This window comes from Pipistrellus kuhlii, unplaced genomic scaffold (assembly GCF_014108245.1).
Source record: "Pipistrellus kuhlii isolate mPipKuh1 unplaced genomic scaffold, mPipKuh1.p scaffold_m20_p_6, whole genome shotgun sequence".
In the NCBI taxonomy this organism is placed as follows: domain Eukaryota; kingdom Metazoa; phylum Chordata; class Mammalia; order Chiroptera; family Vespertilionidae; genus Pipistrellus; species Pipistrellus kuhlii.
The window spans coordinates 65,585,784-65,608,062 of record NW_023425562.1 but is presented as its reverse complement, the minus strand read 5'-3'; the positions used below and the strand labels follow the sequence as shown (position 1 = coordinate 65,608,062).

General features: G+C 37.7%; 1 protein-coding gene across 1 annotated transcript in view; it reads right to left on the bottom strand.

The window, feature by feature from the left end:
* The window catches only part of MACROD2 (mono-ADP ribosylhydrolase 2), a 1,879,699-nt gene extending 1,857,977 nt beyond the window's left edge, over positions 1-21,722 (bottom strand). Inside the window, exons 1-2 of the mRNA XM_045574651.1 lie at positions 21,426-21,722; positions 13,676-13,792 (exon numbers count right to left, since the gene is read on the bottom strand). Coding sequence (XP_045430607.1) covers positions 13,676-13,792; positions 21,426-21,471 — 163 coding nt within the window. The 5' untranslated portion in view covers positions 21,472-21,722. The remainder of the gene's footprint in view (positions 1-13,675; positions 13,793-21,425) is intronic.
* Between the last annotated feature and the right edge of the window lie 557 nt (positions 21,723-22,279).

Below are 22,279 nucleotides of genomic sequence, written 5' to 3'. Positions count from 1 at the left end.
ACACTGCTATAAAAAAAAAAAGAAGGCGTTACTATTTGCAACAACATGGATAGACCTACAGAGCATTATACTAAGCAAAATAAGCCAGTCAGAGAAAGATAAATATCACGTGATCTGACTCATTTGTGGAATATAATGAACAACATAAACTGATGAACAAAACCAGTATCAGAGTCATAGAAGCATTGAACAGACTGTCAACCTATGAGGGAAGGCAGGGGGTGAAGTGTAATAGATCAACCAAAGGACTTGCCTGCATGCTTATGAGGAAAACCAATGGACACAGACAGTAGGTAAGGGCTTATGCTTGGGGGTGGAAGTGGCAGGGGAGAGGTCAATGGGGGGGAAAAGAGACCTATGTAATACTTTAAACAATAAAGAATTGTAATTAAAAAATACAAATTATTTTTAAGATCAATAATAAAGTGATTATTATCCTATTAATTAATTCAAAAATCATTACTTCCTTTTACCTCATCAATAACTAAGTAGAAAATTAAACGAGAATAAACATCCCATTCGTACTTTTTTAAATCTATTAAATAAATATCTAGCAACAAGCCTGACCAAAAATAACAAGATGAAGAACATTATAAAACACCACCTGATCAAATAAGACTGTAAAATTGGGTATAAAACATTTATATACACAATCATTAAAAACAACAAAATATGTAATACATAAAACTAAAAGTAATTTCCTTAATGCAAAATAAACTCTTGAGAGACACATAAGAAAAAAATAATTTTTAAATAAGCAAATAATATCAGGAAATAAATCATTAAATAAACATGCAATCCACTTATAACAGATGGCCCATAGTAAGTGCTTAGACAGGAAAACAAGTGGCTAATAAACTTATTAAAATATTATTTAAATAATACTTTAAGTCATTTAAACATTATTTAAATCATTTTAAATCATTCATGGGAATAAAATGATGATTCAAAACTTGTAAAGTGAAAATCACAATATCTTCATGCAATATAGACTATAAAACCTTTAAAAATAAAATCAAGTAAATCATTAGATTTTATAAAAGGATTTCAGTAATAGATTATGAGATTAAAAAAATACAAAAAATTAACAGTATTAGAGTATGACCCTGTATGTAAAAAAAAGGATAGAAACGTTCTAAACATACATTTATATAAAGATAAAAATTTTCTACAGCATTATCATGAACATGTACTATGACCTAACAATTCCACTTTTATGACTCTATCTTGTAAAATAACATATACACAAGAATTACAAACATGTTCATCATAACCTTGTTTGCAATAGTTAAAAAAATTGATCTGATCAAGGATAAAATAATTTATGGTAAATAAATTAAGTAAATTATGGTAAAACACATAGCCATTTTAAAACAAAACAATGTGAAAATATAATGTAAAATGGAAGGTTCAAAGCACCATGCATATATAATGTTAGTTTTCAAACTAAAATTAACAAAATACTATATATGAGTATACATACAGTAGAAAATTATTTATAAAAGCCTAATAGGAAGCAGGATTAAGAGTACAGATACTAGTACTAGGCTGGCTGAGTTAACCATACAATTACCCTCTTAGCCTCAGTTCCCCATACTTATTACTTCCTATGGTTTTTAGTTCTTCGTAAAAACTCCCTACTATTTATAAATCCTTATTATAATGCCTGACACATTATTGCATTAAATAAAAATAAACTAAAAAACACATGTCTAGAAAGATAATCACCTAAATGTTATGAATGCTTACCTGTTTGAAATTCTGTGTTTGGGGAAGGGAAAACTATCATTTTTTAAAACCATATATGTTTGTATGCCTTCTGAGTACTTTATAATGGCCATGATTTAATGCATTCCTTTTTTTTATAAAAATACTAGAGGGCCCGGTGCACAGATTCATGTATAGGTGGGGTTCCTTGGCCTGGCCTGTGGGAACTAAGCCAAAACCAGCTCTCCGACATCCCCCTAGGGGTCCCAGATTGTAAGAGGGTGGTTCTCAGGTGACACACCCTGGAATCAGGCTCCCTACTCCATGGTTCCAGATGTGTCACCCAAGAACTGCAGCTGCCAAATCACCACAGCTCAGTAGCTCCTACATTGAGCATCTGCCTCTGGCGGTGGTAGTATGCATCATAGCTACTGGTCCAACAGTTGAAGAGTTGGACAGTCGCTTAGGCTTTTATATAAATATTGATAGATAACAAAATATTTAACACAGATATATAAATGTATAGTAGGGACCAAGTCTAATAAATTAATGCCTATGATAAAAATTTTACTTATCATTAGTTTTAATATATCCTTTTTAAAATAATTTTTAATTAATACAAACAACATCTAAAGGAAAGTTATGTTATTTACTTGTAACTAATTAGAATTAGATTTTAGAAGTAATTACAAAGCCTTAAGTAAGTTAAGGCTTTGTAATTACTTTGTAAAACCACTCCCCTCCCAGCCTGATCAATGCCTAACTTCTCCCCTGCTGGCTTGATTGCCCCTAACTGTCCTCCTCTGGGACCTGATCACCCCTAACTGCTCTCTCCTACAGGCCTGGTCCCCCCAACTGCCCTTCCCTGCTGGTCCGGTCACTCCTAACTGCCCTCCCCTGCCAGTCTGGTCACCCCTAACTCCCTTCCCCTGCAGGCCTGGTACCCCCCAAATGCCCTCCTCTGCAGGCCTGGTTGCCCCCCAACTTCCCTCCCCTGGAGGCCTGTTCTCCCCTGCTAGCTAGTTGCCCCCAGCTGCCCTCCCTTACAGGCCTGGGTTCTACCCAAGTGTCCTCCCCTGCTGGTCTGGTCTCCCCCGCCCCCCAACTGCCCTCATCTGTAGGCCTGGTCACCCCCAACTGCCCTCCTCTGCAGGTCTGATTACCCACAACTTCCCTCCCTTGCTGGCCTGATCATCCACAATTGCCCTCCCCTGCTGGCCATTTTGTGGTGGACATCTTGTTTCCCCATGGGGGTGGCCATCTTAAGTGTTGGAGTGATGGTCAACTTGCATATTACCCTTTTATTATATAGGATATCTTTATTTTTATATTAAGCCTCACCAGAGAATATTTTTCCATGGATTTTTAGAGAGTAGAGGGAGAGAGACAGAGATAGTGAAATATCAACGTGAGAGTAACACATTAATTGGTTACCTCCCAAGCCTGCAACCCAGGTATCAAACCCAGGACCCTTCAGTCCATAGGCTGACTCTCTATCCACTGAATCAAATCAGCTAGGGCCATGGCATATTTGGAGTAACAATATAACCCTATCTAGAAGAAAAAAAAAAGAAAAAAGAAAAAAGAAAAAAAGATGTTTTCATTCTATTATCATTAAAAACTAGTATTTACCCAGAGTAGTATTACATGAGCATAGTTAAATAGTCTTTAATATCCTACCATGGAACTATTAGCAAACTACGAATGGTCAAAAGTAAACCTAATTTTTTTTAAAATATATTTTAATGATATTTTACAGAGAGGAAGGGAGATAGTCAGAAACGTCGATGAGAGAGAATCATCGTCCAGCTGCCTCCTGAACACCCCCCACTGGGGATGTGCCCGCAACCAATGTACATGCCCTTGACCGGAATCGAACCTGGGACCCTTCAGTCCGCAGACCAACGCTCTATCAACTGAGCCAAACCGGTTTCGGCCATAATTTGACATCTAGATTTGGGTATGTGTAGAAGAAAATAAGAAAAGTATATATATACTACAGGCCCAGTGCATGAAATTAATGCACCGGGCGGGGAGTTGGAGGGGGGGGGGGGGTTATCTCTAAACCCAGCATGCTCCCTCTTGCAGTCCAGGAGCCCCTGGGAGATGTCAGACCAAGGGACCTAAGCTGTCAGTTAGACATCCTTAGCGCTGCTACGAAGGCAGGAGAGGATCCCGCCACCACTGCTGAGCCTGCCAGCGGTGAGCCCAGCTTCTGGCTGAGCGGCTCTCCCACTGTGGGGGCACACTAACCACCAGGGGGAAGATCCTGCATTGAGCGACTGCCCCTGGTGGTCAATGAGCATCATAGAGACATATCATTCTGCCATTCAGTCGATTTGCATATTAGCCTTTCATTATATAAGATGCCTATCTCTCTTTCTAAAAATTGGCTGTCCTTCATCTATTTAAGTTGTTCCCCAAAGATATACAGACAATCCTGGTAATGACCATTTGAGCCACTAATGGGAAAGATCACAAGATTCCTTGTTTAGTTGTTTAAGTATTGATAATTCCAAAGAGTCTGGCCACCAGCATTGTGTTAACAATAAAAAGAAAGTAGGAGAAACATACAAGCCATTTCCGTAAGCTTTTTATAAATTTAAAATTCATTGTGGCCCCTCTCACCAACTAAACCCTGAGAGAACCAACAATCAGAATTTTCCTGTACCTCCACGAAAATCAGGTAACAATATTTTGCAGTAAGATCTGCAAAATAAAAAAGTACCATGCTCTGACTGTGCCAATCAGCGTTTCCAAGTACACCTTGGCTTAGCATGTTTAATCACTTAATTAGAAACAGAAGAGTCATCTGCAGTTAGTTCTCTGTCTTACATTAAGGAAAGAAATCACTAGTGTTCCACTCACAACAGAAAGTATTGATAAACTACATTGTCAAAGGATCAGAAAAGGGAAGACCACTTATAAAAAATTATATAGTATTTTATAATAAGAATTTCATAGACAGACACATTAGAAAACATCTTGTTCAATTACAAGAAAGAGCTTTTACTATGTTTGACTGTTTTCATCCAAAATCTTTCTAAATACTTCAATGACCAAAAAATTAAAAAAAACATTGTGACAGTCATTTCCTTTCAGAAGCAACTAATAGTGTTCATAATTTTTTTACTCCAACAGAATCACTAATACAAGAGAATTATAAAATCTGGAAAATCTCTACATCTGTTATTTTCATATGGATGACAAAACTTTAAATATAAGTTTGATAGTAGAATCCCCTCTTTGTTAGGGTTGTCTGGATTCTGAATATATCTGAGTCCAATCTATAAGGAACAACCAGCAATCTGAAATCCATGGCTTCCCCTACAGACAGACCAAACTAAACTCAATATTTCCAAACTTCCAAACGCACATATATCTTCTGATGTCGCATGCACATAGCCAAGCATATGAACTTTTATTGACCTATATTTATTATCTATATTTTTGTATGTGTTTCATCAGTAATCTTCAACTTGGTTCTAAATCAAAGACTTAGATTAATAGTAAATTGTGTTTAAAACCTTGTTTTGAATACTTATATGAAAATTCAATAACAGAAAAGGATGACTTTGTCTGCTCCTATTCTGTAACTCATCTCAAAGTATCTGATCTAAACGTATTTAAGTCAAACCCATATTTATTGGTATGATTAACTTAATGGATTAGAAAACTGGTAGAATTTGTGGTGAAATTATAGACTTAAGAGATACAAAGAAAGAACTTTTCATCTTGTGGTCTCCATGCACATAAAAAGATATGGATTTTATTTCTAGTACATTATTTTAAAACAGAGGGATGGAGGCAGAATGGACTGAAAGTAGGGCAAGGGTGAGGAGAAAGGATGAAGAGAGATGATGCTCCAGTTGCAGGAACAACCAAGGGAAAAGGAAGATAATGACTGCCCAGGACAAGGTAAGCGGCTCCTGTCTCAGAACCAGAGCTGGACAAGGGGCTGTGGCTGAGGAGAGAGGGTTCCGGTGGGCTCCCTGCACAGTATTTAGTAGTTAAAACTACAAAACAAAATAAAACTTATTTATAAGTTGTTAAAATAGTATTGGAAATAAGTTAAAAAGACTGAGTGAAATAAAAGCAGAGAACAAACAAAACTATGTAGTGAATCATGAATTCTCCATTTTAAAAGTTAACAAATGTTTGACTAAACCAGTGCTCACACCTTCACACGGAATATCATTATACAAAAATTTTTAATGGTAAATGCCATTTATTGTCAAAATTCTTACAAGTTATTTAGGCTATTTAGCTTAATTCTTCCATGGAGAAACAAATTCTTAGTAGCAAAGTTCTTTTTAGAAGCAAATCAATTACCTCAGTAAAAGGCTTTAAAAGGATATAACATTAAAATAATTTTTAAACGTTGCTTTACATGTCAAGACACAATAATGCCAAAGTAAATGCATTTAGAATGGCAATACTTTAAGGTTTTTTCAATATTTCAAAATATTATAATAGCCTGGCCAACATGGTTCAATGGTTGAGCATCAACCTATGAACTAAGAGGTCATGGTAAGGGCACATGCCTGGATTGCCAACTCGATCCCCAGTGTGGGGCATGCAGAAGGCAGTTGATCAATAATTATCTCATCATTAATGTTTCTCTCTCTCCCTTCCTCTCTAAAATCCATAAAAATATATTTAAAAAATATTATTCTCTAACAGGTTTAAATTTTTTTTATTTACATCCATTTAACTTAAGTTCTGTTGACATTTAAACTCAGATTTTGAAATCATCAAGTTTAGTTACTAAGTACTAGCCTATCTAATAAAATGGTAATATGCAAATTAACCTTCACTCAATCACAAAGATGGAGGTACCCATAGCCACAAGATGGCAGCACCCAGCCCACTCAGCCCCGCCGGAGTTCCCCAGTCCCAAAGTGGAGCGGCAGTGTGAGTAGCCTAGCAGAATGCTTGCCTTGTCACCATGCCACAAGGCAAGCATTCCATGCATAGCTGCGGATGGGCCTCTGGGCCGCAGACAGCATCTGGGCAGCGGGCATGCAACACAGAGAGCTACTGGCACACGGATTTGTGCGCAGTGCTACTAGGTCAATAATAATATACAATGCTGATGAATATATATAACACATGAATTCTCATATTTGTCTCAACTTACCTATGTAATAGTTCAGTACAATCTTTATTGAAATTTATCACCGAGCTCTCTGACTTTTAAAACTTAATAAAACCAACTTTATATCACAGAGATTTAAAGTATTTGTTATCTACAATAAAAAGCATCTGGCTTAATTTCTGAGCCTGTCATTTCCACATGAAACACTGGAAAGAAAGTAAATAAATACATGAATATAACATCAGGCAAATAATTTATCATTTGTTCAATTCATACAGCAAATATTTCCTGAATATCTACTGTGCATCAAGCACTATTCTTGCTCATTAAAATCTCATAAGAAGATTGACTATGATTAGATAATCCTTAGATTAAGTACATACAAATAAATTGATATAATGTTTCAGGAAAAGGAACATGGCTCTATGAAAACATATAAAAAAGGAATCTGTCCCACAGTAAGAGCGTAGAGAAGACTTCAGAGAAAATGCAAGGGTTGCAAACTGAAAACTGAAAGCTGAGAAAAATTAGTAAAGTGGAGCTGGGGTGTTTTGCTCTGAGTCGTCTTCTGCATCTACAGATTATTTTACTTTTAAATTATAGTGTTCAAACTGAGTATGTAAATATAAAAAGGAATTAATATCAAATGATTAAATAGAAAACATTCCTCTACAATTTTTTTTTATCCCTAATGAGTTCCATCCTTTTTTAAATACCATTTTTCTGTTTAGTCATTTTAAATTTCAGAGAACCAACTCAATCTGAAAACTGGTAAGAAAGAAGAAATCTAGCATTCATTCTTCTTTTTTTGTATAAAGTGTAATGCACAAAAAAAAAAAAAAAAACTTGATTCAAAACAATTTCTTTATACAAGTTCAACTAATAAATAAAAAATAAATAATATTAAAATAACATTATTTTATAATCCCTAAAAATAATGATCATTAATGGCTACTGAAGTAATTTAGGTGAAAAGTTCATAAGGAGCTTTACAATAGATGAATTAGCCTAATAATACTTCAACTAGTGGTCAGTTTTATCACCACAGAGAGAGAGAACCAGACATTATATGTCTTCTAATTTTACAGGAAAGAAAGTACAACAACCTATAAAGTATTATTTCAAATAATTAAACTCAAGTCTGATAAGCCTCTGTATTTACCAGCTGATAAGAAAAACAGGGAAAAGAGGAACATGTTAAATGACACCACAAAGATGCAGTCATCAAAATGCAAAATGTAAAAAATTCTATAAGACAAACAACCTACTTTATTCATTAAATAAATTACAAACCAGGGAAAGGACAGAGAAAAAAGAACTTGTAGACTAAAGGAGACTTAGGAAATACATCAATTAAAAGCAATATGCGGACCTTGTTTAGATCTTGACTCAAGCAAACCAACTATACAAAGAAAGTAAAACCCTTTTTCACACAGTATGAAAATATGAACACAAATTAGATACTGTATTATATTAAACAATTATTAATTTTAAGTTTATAATAGTATTGTGGTTATATTAAAATAATAAAAATGTGTCCCTAGACATATTAGAAATACATATATATGCATACATAAATATATTTATAAATAAAAGTGATATGATGTAAAGGAATTGTTTCAAAATAGTCTGGAGAAAGGTACAGAGAGTTTTGGTATAGGTCAGCGTTTTTCAACCGCTGTTCCGCAGCACACTAGTGTGCTGCGAGATGTTGCCTGGTGTGCCGTAGGTGCAGACAAGACAAGAATTTTATAATTTTTCACTATTTTGTTTACTTAATATTTCATAATAAAGTAATTATAAAATACTTTCTTTGTGTTTATTTGATTCCTATTCAAGAGAATTACTTTATATATAGTCAATATAGGCACAGAGTTAAATTTTTTAACATTTTCTAATGGTGGTGTGCCTCGTGATTTTTTTCATGAAACAAGTGTGCCTTTGCCCAAAAAAGGTTGAAAAACACTGGTATAGGTGAAATAAAATTAGCCACATATTAACTGTTGAAACTGAGTAATGGGTGCATAAAGATTCATTATACTCTCTATCTATAAAAATAAAAGCGCAATATGCTAATCAGACTGCACAACCTTCCGGACGAAGATGGTGTTGTCAGGGAAGCCCGGGTCCTGGGTACCAGAGGGAAGCTGATGCCAGTAGCCAGGGGAAAGAAGGCCTACTCTTGCACGAATTTCATGCATCAGGCTCCTAGTTTTTATATGTTTTTAAATGCTCATTTTAAAGTTTAAAAAAATTTTGGAAAAAAAGAACTGCCCTTTGTAGCCTGTTAACCTCTGAGATATTCTTATATAACATACTAATTGAGCATACCTATTCATGATGCACTATTCAAGTGCTAGAGACACAATATAATAGGAGAGATGAGAATTTTTAAATTCCCTACAACAAAGCAACTGACAAATAAAAGAGAATTATTACATAATTGCTAATACAGAAGAAGTGATTAGAAGCATATAATTCCAGAGATTTACTAATAGTATTGATAAATATGAACATGAATAATAAACAAATGGATTTCTGTTTTAGTAATCACCTCCCATTACTTACCATTTCTGATCCATAGCTTTCCAATACTATCAAAGTAGTATGTCAATGTGAACATACGTTGCAGTAAAAGCAGGTTTACAGTTGTCAATAAGCAAAACATGGTTTATTCTTATATTATTATCTATTAACACATTGTGGATGGATCATGAGAACTCTCACTTCATATTATAGTGTTTTACGAAGTATTATACTTTAAGAAGATATTAGCTTGTAAGAATATGTAATTAACTTCAAAATGCAAGGGATATTTAACTTTAAAGCGTGCCTTTAACATTTATGTAAAACGTTTTTGTATTTTTCAATAGAAAATTTATCTGGCCACTAGTAAAGTTAGCAATAAAACTACTAGTCCACGCCTTAGCTGGTTTGGCTCAGTGGATAGAGCGTCAGCCTGTGGACTGAAGGGTCCCGAGTTTGATTCCAGTCAAGGGTACATAGAGGGCATGTGTGAGGCAACCAGTCAATGATTCCCTGTCATCATTGATGTTTCTCTCTCTCTCCCTCTCACTTCCCCTCTGAAATCAACATATATATATATATCGCCGAAACCGGTTTAGCTCAGTGGATAGAGCGTTGGCCTGCGGACTGAAAGGCCCCGGGTTCGATTCTGGTCAAGGGCATGTACCTTGGTTGCGGGCACATCCCCAGTAGGGGGTGTGCAAGAGGCAGCTGGTCGATGATTCTCTCTGATCGATGTTTCAATCTCTCTATCCCTCTCTCTTACTCTCTGTAAAAAATCAATAAAATATATTTTAAAAAATACACACACACACACACACACACACACACATATACACACACACATATTAAAAAAAAAAAACTATTGCTCCACAATGTGTTAATTACTAGAGACGCAGTGCACATTGAGGTGGCGGGTGCCCCTCAGCCCAGCCTGCACCTTCTTGCCGTCTAGGACCCCTTGGGAGGTGTCCGCCTGCTGGCTTAGACCCGATCTCCCCAGTCCAAGGCTCTTGCAGTCTGGAACCCTTCGCTCCTTACCAGCCACCTACAGCAGAGGCACTTGCCAGCTGTGATCCCGGCTTCTGGCTGAGTGGCACTCCCCTGTGGGAGTACACTGACCACGAGGGGGCAGCTCTTACGTTGAGCATCTGCCTCCTGGTGGTCAGTACATGTCATAGTGACAGTTTGTTATGCTGTTCGATCAATTTGCATATTAGGGTTTTATTATATAGGATTATTTTCCATACTTTTGTCCCACCCTGTATTATCTACTTGCTTCCTCCTTTCTACACAAACATTGATTTTACATTGTTTTGTAATTTTTGGTTTCCTTTTATTAGAACGTTTAATAAAAGGAAACCAAAAAATTCAGTCTCTCCATTCCTTTTTAAACTTTCTATTACAATATAACAAGAAGCATTTAATTAAAGAAAAAAAAACTGAGCAAAGTAAAACAGAAAAATTAAAACAACAGCTTAGAAGTTTCCATGTAATTATAAATATCAAGACCAAAAGAACTTCTATAAAAACAAAAATAATAATAAACTACTAAATTTAAAAGAAAATATATGACAAAGAATTATAAATTATCTTCCTTTAAAACTTAGTTTTAAATCTCATATTTAAAAAATAAAGCTACAAATATCAAGACCTACACAGATACATATACATTTATAAGCAGTTAATTCATAAGCTTAAACGTTTCAAAATAAAATATAAAAATGTAACTATATTTATAATTGCCCTTTGATTTTTTGAATTTATATTTTTCAAAGATCTTCCAAACTGTAAAAATACTAAAATTTTGACCAATATTTTAGTTATCTAAAACTAGATACATAACACTAGAAGAAAGCACTTAGAAAACATCTATAATAATAAAGATGGAATAGATGACAACACTATCACAAGCACTGGTGCCAGGCCCGCCATTACCACATGATCGCCCCACATAGGGAGGCCCAGGCCACCAGCTGGCAGGCAATCATTCAGGGTGGGGGGAGAGGGGTTCAGTGGAACCAGGGAACCAGGGATATTTGGCGGTGGACAAGGTCAGTGCCGGGCCAAGGCGGGTATGGGTGGGCCATGGGGCCGGGGCCACAGGGCCTTGAAGCTGGCAGCTGGGGGAAGGCAGGTCTACCCTTGCACAAATTTCATATATCTGGCCTCTAGTATATATTATATAAATAAATTAACAGATATTACATGTAGAATGAGCCATTTTGTTTCATGAAAAAAGAAGGGGCCAGTCATCAATTTCTATATCACAACAGAGAGGACCAAATAACATTTAATGAAGGGAATAAAGCACTACTTAATAGAAATACAATTTTGATCATATCACCTAGTTCCCCATGAAGGCCTGTCATTTTCAAAAAGCATGAAGGAAAAAACTGAAATAGATAGAGCAGTTGTAAGACACCTATAACACTCATATTGGGAAATAGGATTAAATAAATACACCGGATCTTGTTTGGGAATAACAACATCAGATGTTACTCAATGCATCTTATCTGATTGGGGGACATATTTTGGTGTGCAGTGTCTCTATAAACATCCGATACTGAGTTCTTAATAACCCAGTTCAACCCTACACTGTTACATGCTGAATGTTTAAGTAGGAGCAGCCAACATAAAGGCCAAGCCTCTTTGCAAAGGTGAGCTAAGCTAACCTTGGGCAATGCAGCCTGGGTTTCACTACTGCTTTTGTCAATTGTTGTGGCAGCAAAAGGAATCTACCTCTATCTCAGAAGTCAAAATTTTCTTTAAAAGAACACCATGTACTGTATCCTTAGAAAACTGACCAGCTAAAACTGTGCCCAAGAAAGAAAACCAGATGAATGAAGCACAGGGAAAAGAGAGGTTTATTAGCATAAAAAGTAAAGCTGAAGTATTCAATTCCAGCTTCATATAAACAAAAGAAATCATTGAGACCCAAACATTAAGAGGCACATAGCCCTAGGTCAGAGAAGGCCCAGAATTCTGTCCTTTTGATCTCAAGCTCTGTATTCTTTTCATTACACAGCACTACCTACTCTTTCAATGATGTCTTGATTAGACTATCATTAAAATAACTTGCATTTACTTAAAACACTGGGCAAGAAGGTCAGATCTATACATCCCAATCAGCTAATGACCCCCATTAAAACTAGGAGTAAATACACTACCCACTTGCCCAAGAGCACACTTTTCCAGGCAGAGAAAGGTCTAAAAGAACCCACATGATTTGCCTTCCTAGAAAAACAAAATTCTTCACAGGTTCTAAAGCTTAATTTGGCTGCTACTTTCCACAAATTTTGTCCATAGAAACTCCTTATTCTGGGCCATAATATCCTGTATAGTTTCATCAAAGACTACAAATTGTGAAATCAGCATGCTCCAATATCCTTTTGTAAAATTACCTTTGTTTCTCAACTGTTACATATCCTAAAAAGCACCCTATTTCTTTTAAACTTGACATTCAGACCATAAACACTAATAAATGTTAATTCAGAGATAAACATATTAAATATACACTAAATTTATTACGTTGTTTTTAGAATTTTATATTTCACAAACCTTTGTAATACTAAAAATTTCATTTATATTCTAATAAATATACTGTATTTTCCCTCAAACAATATAGACTCTAAATCATAACAAGTTTGAAAAAGAGTAAATTTGTCATACAAATACTTTATATGTAGATATAATGCCAGACCACACAAAATAGTTACCCCCCCAAAAAAATGTATAAACACATTTTGAATAATTATAAAGGCAGTGTTTATAAAAATGTGTTTCATTTTCAAAATTGAGCTACCAACTATTAAAGTATATATACATTTTTTAAGGATACCCTGTATACTCTTCTCTAAAATTATGTGAAATGTTATTTTGTTTTCCTCTATTCTTTTTGATGAAATCTTTGAAATCTATCCAATCTTTAAAATAAAATTAAAGAAATCCAATATAAATAAACCTAATCAAAACAAACTCAAAGGGCCACACCATAATCTCTAGTATCATTTGCTCCAAAAACCACTGCAAAATAATTTTTTATAGTACCCATAAAGGAGTACCATAATATAATCGTGGTGTATTTTAGAATGATTAGGGTTGAGGTTAGGAATAGGATTTTTTTTTTAAATTAAAAATAATAATTTTCTAAATTTAAACAACATATAATAAATTGTTAAAAATAACTAACTGACAAATGACAATAATTTAAAATAGAAAAACTGTCATCTTTATTGAATGCCTGTTATTCATTTTTGCAAAAAAATTGTCCAGCAGAAATCATAAAAAAAAAAAAAAGGCAATAGTACTGTAACTACCTGAAAAATATTCTGAGAAACTTACCATTATTTTGGCTCTTGCCCTTCACTTCCTCCTTCCACGATAGAATAGTGTTCAGGGGAACATAGTCCCTTAAGTATTCTTTGCGTCTTTCCTCTAGGGTCATCTTCAGTAAGCGTTCTTGCAAAATAAAAGCAGAACTTCCATTTGTATTTAACTTTTAAGATCAGGAATTATTTTATAACTTAAATATTAACCATGCTAAATTACCAAAAGAATCAATGTGGGCTTGAGAAACACCAAAATGTAAATCTAATGACTCTACTTTTTAGTGTTTAAAGATGTTAAATTAACACTATATTAGCGGGAAGAAACATAAGGAAACTCTTCCAATCAACATCTATTGACAGTCTACTGTGTACCAGGTGATATGTTTACACATTGCAAATACAAAGAAGATCCTTGACCTTGAGAAGTTCACAAGACAAAAAGAGGAAATGGATGAGACAACATAACAGCTACATAAATAAAACACTAAATCCTAAAACAGTTAAACTAGAGGCCCAGTGTATGAAATTCATGAACAGGGATCAGGGGGTTGGAGGGTCCTGTCCCTCAGCACAGCCTGCACCCTCTCCAATCTGGGACATCCTTCTCACAATCCAGGAGTGCTGGCTCCCAACCATTCACCTGCCTCTGCCTAATTGCCCCTAACTGCTTCTGCCTGCCAACCTGATCACTCCTAACCACTCCACTGCCAGTTTGATCGACACCTAACTGCTCCCTGACTGGCCCGATTGCCCCTAACTGCCCTCCCCTGCCAGTCTGGTCGCCCCTGTCCTCCCCTGTAGGCCTAGTCACCTCCAAATGCCCTCCCCTGTAGGCCTGGGTCCCCCCCCCCCCAACTGTCTTCCCCTGCAGGCCTGCCCCTGCAACTGCCCACAACTGCTCTCCCCGCCAAACGTCTTGTAGTGGCCATTTTGTGTCCACATGGGGGTGGTTATCTTGTGTCTTTGAGTGACAGTCAATTTGCATATTACTCTTTTATTAGATTACTAGATAGGATGCTGAGAGCACAAAAAAGGCAGTCACCAAGATATTTTAATTTGAAGATGCCATCAACAATAAAAGTGTACTTTTAATTTAATAACACCTGTCTGGAAGTGATATAAATAAAATTTTAAATATATATCTTGATTATAAGATTAAAATATTTTTAAATGCATCTTAGAATTGATAATAATGGTGTCATTTATAAAGAATTCACCGTGTGCCAAGTATTTCACGTACATAATTTTATTGAAATAATCTTCTCAACAAGTCAACAAATAGTATGAGTATCTCTATTTTCAGATAGGGAAATAAAGCACATCAAAGTTCAGTAATCTGTTCTAAGCAAGAGAATTTCCCATGGAAATCCAATCAGATATCTCCATTAGAAATTACAGCCTATACCCGTGGTCAGCAAACTGTGGCTCGCAAGCCACATGCGACTCTTTGGCCCCTTGAGTGTGGCTCTTCCACAAAATACCATGGCCGGGGTGAGTCTATTTTGAAGAAGTGGCATTAGAAGAAGTTTAAGTTTAAAAAATTTGGCTCTCAAAAGAAATTTCAATCATTGTACTGTTGATATTTGACTCTGTTGACTAATGAGTTTGCAATTTGCCACTATACTGTACTGTCTTCTCAAGAAAAGCTCCCCAAAAGAGGTGATGTGTCTGTTGGTTCCTAATAGGCAGAATTTTATCATGAAGAGGTAAAAAAGGATATTTCAGACTAAAGAATAATGTAAACAAAGATAAGGAGATAAGAATAGTTTAATGAAGCTGCAAGACATGCTATGAAAAGGGAAGTGACCACTGAAGTAAAAAGTAGCTTCAAACAAAAGTTAAAATAAAAATGTATAGGAACTTGTATACCATGCCCAACAGTTAAACCTTTATCCTATAATGTATACCACTAATATTCAAAGTTAATTATACATAGCCAAGAAGGTACAAAAAATTATCCTCTAGGATACAAGAAAAAAAATGTATACAATTATATTTATATTTTTTAACCTAAAGAAATAAGGAAGAAATTAAAAATTACTACTAGTCTATATAAAAACTGATACTGGCATCCTCACTCATTCTGTAAGTCAACTGTCTTATATCACACACTTTGCCAAAGTTTGTATTCTCCCTCTCCAATTTTCTTTCAGCATATTATAAAGTATTAAACTTTAAGTGATGGATTTAAAGATAGAATCTAGCATTAGATAATCTAACACAAAATAACAACTTTGAAAAATTATTCCAAAGAAATAAACTGCAGAAAGTATTAATGTAAACACAAGTGAAGAAGAAACAGGGAGCCAATATTTTTCCCCACTCCTAGAAGTCTTCAGCCACATAAGTAGATAAAACAACAACAGCAACAAAAGCCATATTTTAATCAGATGGATATATTCAAATCACAATATTACAATGCTCAATGGTCAACACTATTGATTTAAGATACTAAAGGGCATTCAAGTTGAAATCAAGAATCTGGAACTCAAGAGAGAAGTCTAGCTAGAGATTTTGGAAATTATAACTTAAACTTCTAGTCCTGCAAAAAGTGAAGGGAGGAGAGCAAAACAAAAATAAATAAATAAGTAAAGGTTTAAAATGAAATGAAGTTTAGATGTCACTTGGGGCACATGGTGAATCAATGTCTCAGTGATGTGTAAACCAGCAAAGAGTTTTAATATGGAGAAGAGAAGAGCTATTACCAATTGCTACAGGAAGATCAGAAACAATAAAATTTAATAAATCATTGGTTTTATCAACTGCATCACTTAAAGCACTGAAAAGAGAATAAAGTGGTGAACAAAATGGTCTGGGTTCTTATGCCAAATCATGCAAATCTATGTGATCTTGAGTTACTTAAGCTCCTTATGTCTCAATTTCCTTTTGAGATAGGTTGGTAGGTATTATTCTCAACTTACAAATGAGGCAACTAAAATAGAGATTTTTAATTTACCTAAGATGTTACAAACAGAAAGCACTATACCTAGGGTTCAAATCCATGAATATGGTGTACAAAGCTCTTGACCCCAGAGTATTGTTAGAATTAAATGAGACCCCAGGTAAAGTACCTAGAAAAGTAATGAGTAGGACTCAAATAGTAACAGCAACTATTTTGTATTAATACCATCATCATTGTTATTAAAGAATGACTTTAGAAACCCAGTTTTATTAGAGTGTAACTGGGATCCAAGAGGCTATGAGAGACTGAGAAAAATAAATGAAAATAGCAAACTCCAAGATGAAAGTTTTATGGGAGAATTGCATAGATTGCCCTTTTCCTTTGCCAGTGTGTGTGGGGTTCTTGGGGTACCACTGGAATAAGAATTCCCGGAGGCCCCCAAGGGAGGATGAACTATAGTAGAAAGCTCTATTTGCATGGAATTACATCCTTTGGCTTGCAAAGTCCCATTTCCCTTAAACCAGTCTTGGAAATGGTACAACTAGGAATTCAGTAGAGCTAAAAGCAAAGCCAGTGTCCAGAGTTTCCATCCCATGGTGGAATCTGGTCCAGTGTAGTATCAGACTAATTGTAGTCCATCATTCCATTGTGTGTGGGCTCTACATAGCTGTGAGCCATGTGGGCAAATGCAATGGAGTACACCTGTGACTAGAGAACCAGAAGCAAGAGAGAGAGCTCCTTTGTTCAGAAACGGCTGTTTACGTTATATGACATGTATATTAAATTTTCCCGAGTCTGCAATAGCCACACCTATTCTGACCAATGACATGTTCACAAATGTGACTGAGTACCTTCCCTACGTCACCCAGACCTTACTAAGTATACATCTATTCTATTTTTCCTTTGTCCATTCCGAGTGGAACAGACCTTCAGCTACCTGGCATAAATGGTATGCCTATATTATCTGGCCTTCCCTTTGTTCCTTTTCTGTCAATCAATAACCAGATTATTTACTATGATATCAAAAGGAAGGCTACTTTTGGGTAGAAGAAACTTGAGCATTCATATAGGCTGAGGAGAGGAACCTGAAGACAATCAGAAACTAAACATACCCGAAAGGGATAAATGATAGCACAAGATCTGAATGAATTCAGGAGATGTGACAGTACAGAGGGGTTAATCTTAGAAACAGAGAAGAAAAGTGCTTTAAGATAGAAACAAAGCTGAAAAGACAAAGAACCTGTGAAAAAAGAGACAAATAATACTATGCAGTTGTTTATGTTACATGACATGTATTTTCTCAATGAATTAAAAGGCAACTTCTGGCAGTTCTACAGAGCACACCCAGGCCTTTCCCCAATCCCATCATTCTCCAGGGCTTGTAAGGTGCTCACTCATTCATTCATTCTCTTTCCCTCTCCCTTTCCACCCAAACCTCTCCTCTCTTCTCTAAAGACCCAATATCTCCCCGGACCCCTCTCTTCCCCTCCTCACCCGCACCCCCACCCTGTCTCTGTCTCCTAAGTTCCAAGGGCCCTTTTCTTTTGCTGAAACTTGTTTCCTGAGCTCATTTCTTCTAAAACTCACTTCTACCTCTATGGCCTCCTAAATAAACTTTCTCTTATTAAAAAAAAAAAAAAAAAAAAAAAAAAGACAATATTATCTGCGTAGTAGGAGGATAGGGTCTTGATGAAATAGGAAGCTTGAAGGGGATAGTAAATTTTAATAATCACACAACAGGAAAAGGAATGACTAGAACTTATCAAAGCACTACTAAAAAAGCTCAGATCACTAATATGGAAACATCACTAATCAGGTTAAAATATATGAAACAACTGTAGTTTTAATAAGTGTCAAAAGGTACACATGGGAATGCAACCTAGTCTTTGTCACTGCATTTATTTAAAAGTTTAAGTGTGCATAGTTAAAACAAAACAAGATCTATATAACCTATATAATAAGACAATAAGATAAAACAATGAAATCATTTAAGTTTCAGTACTTGAAATTATAAATCATTATAAATCACATTAAGTAGTTTTGAATTAGGATTCAAATTACTAGATCAACAACATCTAGTTAACATATGTGGAGAACTCCCTAGTTATTTGTTTAAACAATGAGACACACTGAAAGCTAAACATATACTAAATAGTTTCTTTGGCATTACACAAAACTTTTCCTTAAAGAATGCTTCACCTTTGCAATAAATCCTTTCTTTGTTAAGCATATAAGCAGGCAGACCTACTTAGTAGATGGTATACTGAGTTAAAATGTTTATACAATACCTTGACATTTCAATAAGGTTTACGGGTAAGCCTTTAGATTTAAATAACAGCTCCAAAAATATGATACCATTCTCTCCAGTGCAATAAATTGAAAAAGGTCATGAATTCCACCAGCTTCTTTAATACTAACTACTGTATGGAAAATCCTTAGCTCCTTCTTGATGGTATAATATGTATTTTTAAAATATTAACTATTCAAAAATATATATCCTAATAAGACAGAGACATAAAGTCTTCAATAAGTTTTCCCTTTAATATTAAACTTCAGACAAAAATAAGATAGTTTGGACAAGATAAATGTATTTTGTTAAATGCCTTCCTTTATTTAGAAAATATTAATTTGGTTATATTTTCTCTAATAATTCTTAGTAGCAAACTAAGAATTAAGACAATGAAGATTCTAAAAAGCCTGCTAATCACAGTTCAACTGTGTAGATGTTAAATGAAGGAAGAATTATAATATCATTGTTCAGGAACATTGTCAATTATGACAGAAAAAAATAGTTCTTAAGTAATCACTATAATTTCATTAATGATTCATGTATTAAAATCAATCTCCATATCTTTCATTATCTTGCCTTCATGATTATCAATAATACAAAGCTAACATTTCAAGACCATCAAAAATGGGTATAAATGATTTTTCAGTGCTTACAAAGTAAACCCTTGTTGAAAGTAATGCAATTGCTACTGCAAAAACAAAACAATTATTTCACACTACTTTATATATCAGGTTATTGTTTTCAACAGCATTTGTTTTGCAACAACAGAATTTTTACTTCTATATATGATCATAATCATTAAAACATAATTAAATAACATACAACCTACTCTTTTAATACCTTAAAAACCCTTTTAACCAGTTGTTCAGTTGTTATATGAAATCTTCCCAGTAGTTAATCAGAAAAACAATTCCCTTTTCTTGTACATTGTTGAAATAGCCTCTATACAGAGGATCCTTTTCCCACATTTCTTTTCCACTATTTGCCTAGGTGTTTACAGAGGCCAGGACTTGCAATAAAAATCTATATGTTGTAGAGAACCATTATCAAGGAAATCAACTTTCAACCTAGTCACTCCATATCCCTCTTTTATAAAGAAGATGGGATACTTAGGAGAAATGTGCACTACCCTCACTCGACCTCACTCCATATACCGGTTTAGTATATCTCAGCAGATAGCAATGTAAGTACTTTTCATTTCAGTTTTGTAAAAAAAAAAAAAAAAAAAAAAAAAAAAAAGCTTAAAAAGGAGTGAAAAGAAGAAAGAAAACTCCAGAGTTTCAAGTTTTACCTCAGAATATTGTCTAACTATAATGCCTGAGATAGGAGAGAGAAGAAAGAAAAAAGAGAGAAGAAAGGAGAAGAGAAGAGAAGAGAAGAGAAGAGAAGAGAAGAGAAGAGAAGAGAAGAGAAGAGAAGAGAAGAGAAGAGAAGAGAAGAGAGAGAGAAAGGCGGAGAGAAAGAAGAGATCGCGAATGACCTGCTAAACCTGAGTGCTGAGAAGCGTCGCTAGTTAGCGAGCTACTCTCGTGGCGCTAGTCGTATCCTTCGCGCCTGGATCTCTCAGCGAGAGCGCTACTGATCCTATCCCTCTCCTCTCCTCTCCGCTCCTTCGCTCCTCTCCCTTCCTCCTCAGAGCCTCGCCTCGCCCGCTCCCCTCTCCTCTCCTATCGCTCCTCGCCTCGCCTATCCGCTCCCTCCCTTTCCTCTCCTCTGCGTTTTTTTTCCTTCCCCCTTTTGTATCTTACAGAAATCAATGCCCCTTTCAGAGATTTGGATAAGCCTTGCCATGCTCATTAGTCCGGTGGGTTCATTCACAGAAAGTGACACCAGTCTCACACCCTTCCTCTGAGCCACTTCACACTACCAATGGGGGTGGAATGCTGAGAAACAACCCCACTTAGATGCCTCTGATGGTACTCATCCTCACGGATAAGACGCTTGTTTTAGGTTTCCCCAAAGAAGAGTTCCAGGTTTCAAGGCACCCTGCGGTGCAAAAGTGGGGGACCAAAAGCAGGGATCTGCACCCCAAGATGGGGACACTCTGCAAACCGAGGGCGTGGTAGGCAGGGGCGCAGAGTGCCTGAACGAGGGGGAAGCAGGGGCACACCAGCGGCCCCAGCGGGTGTGTCCGCGGGCGGGCACGTGTCCGTGGGACCCGCCGGCCAGGCGTGCGCGAGTCCCAGCAGGAGTGTGCGGAGCCCGGGTGGGCGACAACCAAGGGAAGTTGTGCGGGGCCCGGGGACTGCGGCGCCGAGCGGGTGCCACGCCGCGAGGGAGGCTCAGGCAGCCCCGTCCGGGGAGGGGACCGGGCGCAGCGGGCGGGTGGGCGGGTGGCAGCGAGGGGCGTGCGCCCACACGTGCGCGAGCGGCAGGTGCCGGGGTCGGCGCGTGCACGCCGGGGGGCGCGCGGGTGTGCACACACGGACACGCGAGGGAGGCGACACCGGGCGGGCGGGCGGGCGCGAGGCGGGAGCTCGGGCAGGGGGCACCGCGGCACACGCAGCCCCGACCCCCGCCCCCACCCCTTACCCATCCCCACCCGCACCCCAGGACTCGGCAGGCCGTTACCTTTCTCCTCTCTCCACACCTTTTTCTTCTTGTTGCTGGGGTACATGTTGCCGTGGGGGTGGCTGGCTTTAAGCTGCAAGTTCCCCAGGCTCACGGGCAAACAGGGTGGTTGTGTGGAGTGGGAGGGCTGGGAGGGAAAAGTGAACAGGGCTCTGGGTCCCACGCCGCAGCTCGCAGCCCTCCAGTCGTCGCCCGCCTCCCGTAGCCTGCGCTCGGCTTCGGCTCCCACCCGCCCGCCTCAGCCCCGCGGACTCCGCCGCCACGGCAGCCCCTCCAGAGCCTGTCAACTGGGTCACGCCTCGCGCGAACCTAACACCCGCGCAGGCCCCGCCTCGCAGCCGCTGGCCATCGCCGCCTCCCATTGGCTGCGCCGCCCGCCACTCTCAGCCTCCCGGCCACCGCGCTCCCCGACTTCGGCCCCAGGGCGCACGCGCAGGCGCAGGCTCGAGCCCGACGCCAAGGACGTTGGGGAGTGGGAGGGGGCGGGGCCAGGGCGTGAAGGTGCTGGAAATGGCCTCGCGACCAGAGTGGGACGAGGAGCGAGCGCCTGCGAGGAGCCAAAGGAGGCAGACACCGCCCCCCCCACCCCCACCCGGCTTCATGGGGCGAGGAGGAGGGCGTGGCCTCTAGGTCAGGTGCTTCAGGTGACTGAGCAGTGATTTGGGGATCCCCAGCCTTAGGGACTGGAAAAAGTGGAAGTGGGAGATGTGAGTTCACACGTTGTCCATGCACAGGATTTCCCAGATATTCCGAAGCTGTCTTCTAAGTGGGCAGATACAGTATAACAGAAAGAAGTGAACAGTTAGGGAAATGGTTCCAGATCATATACAACGGGCTCTGCAACCTTGTAGTAA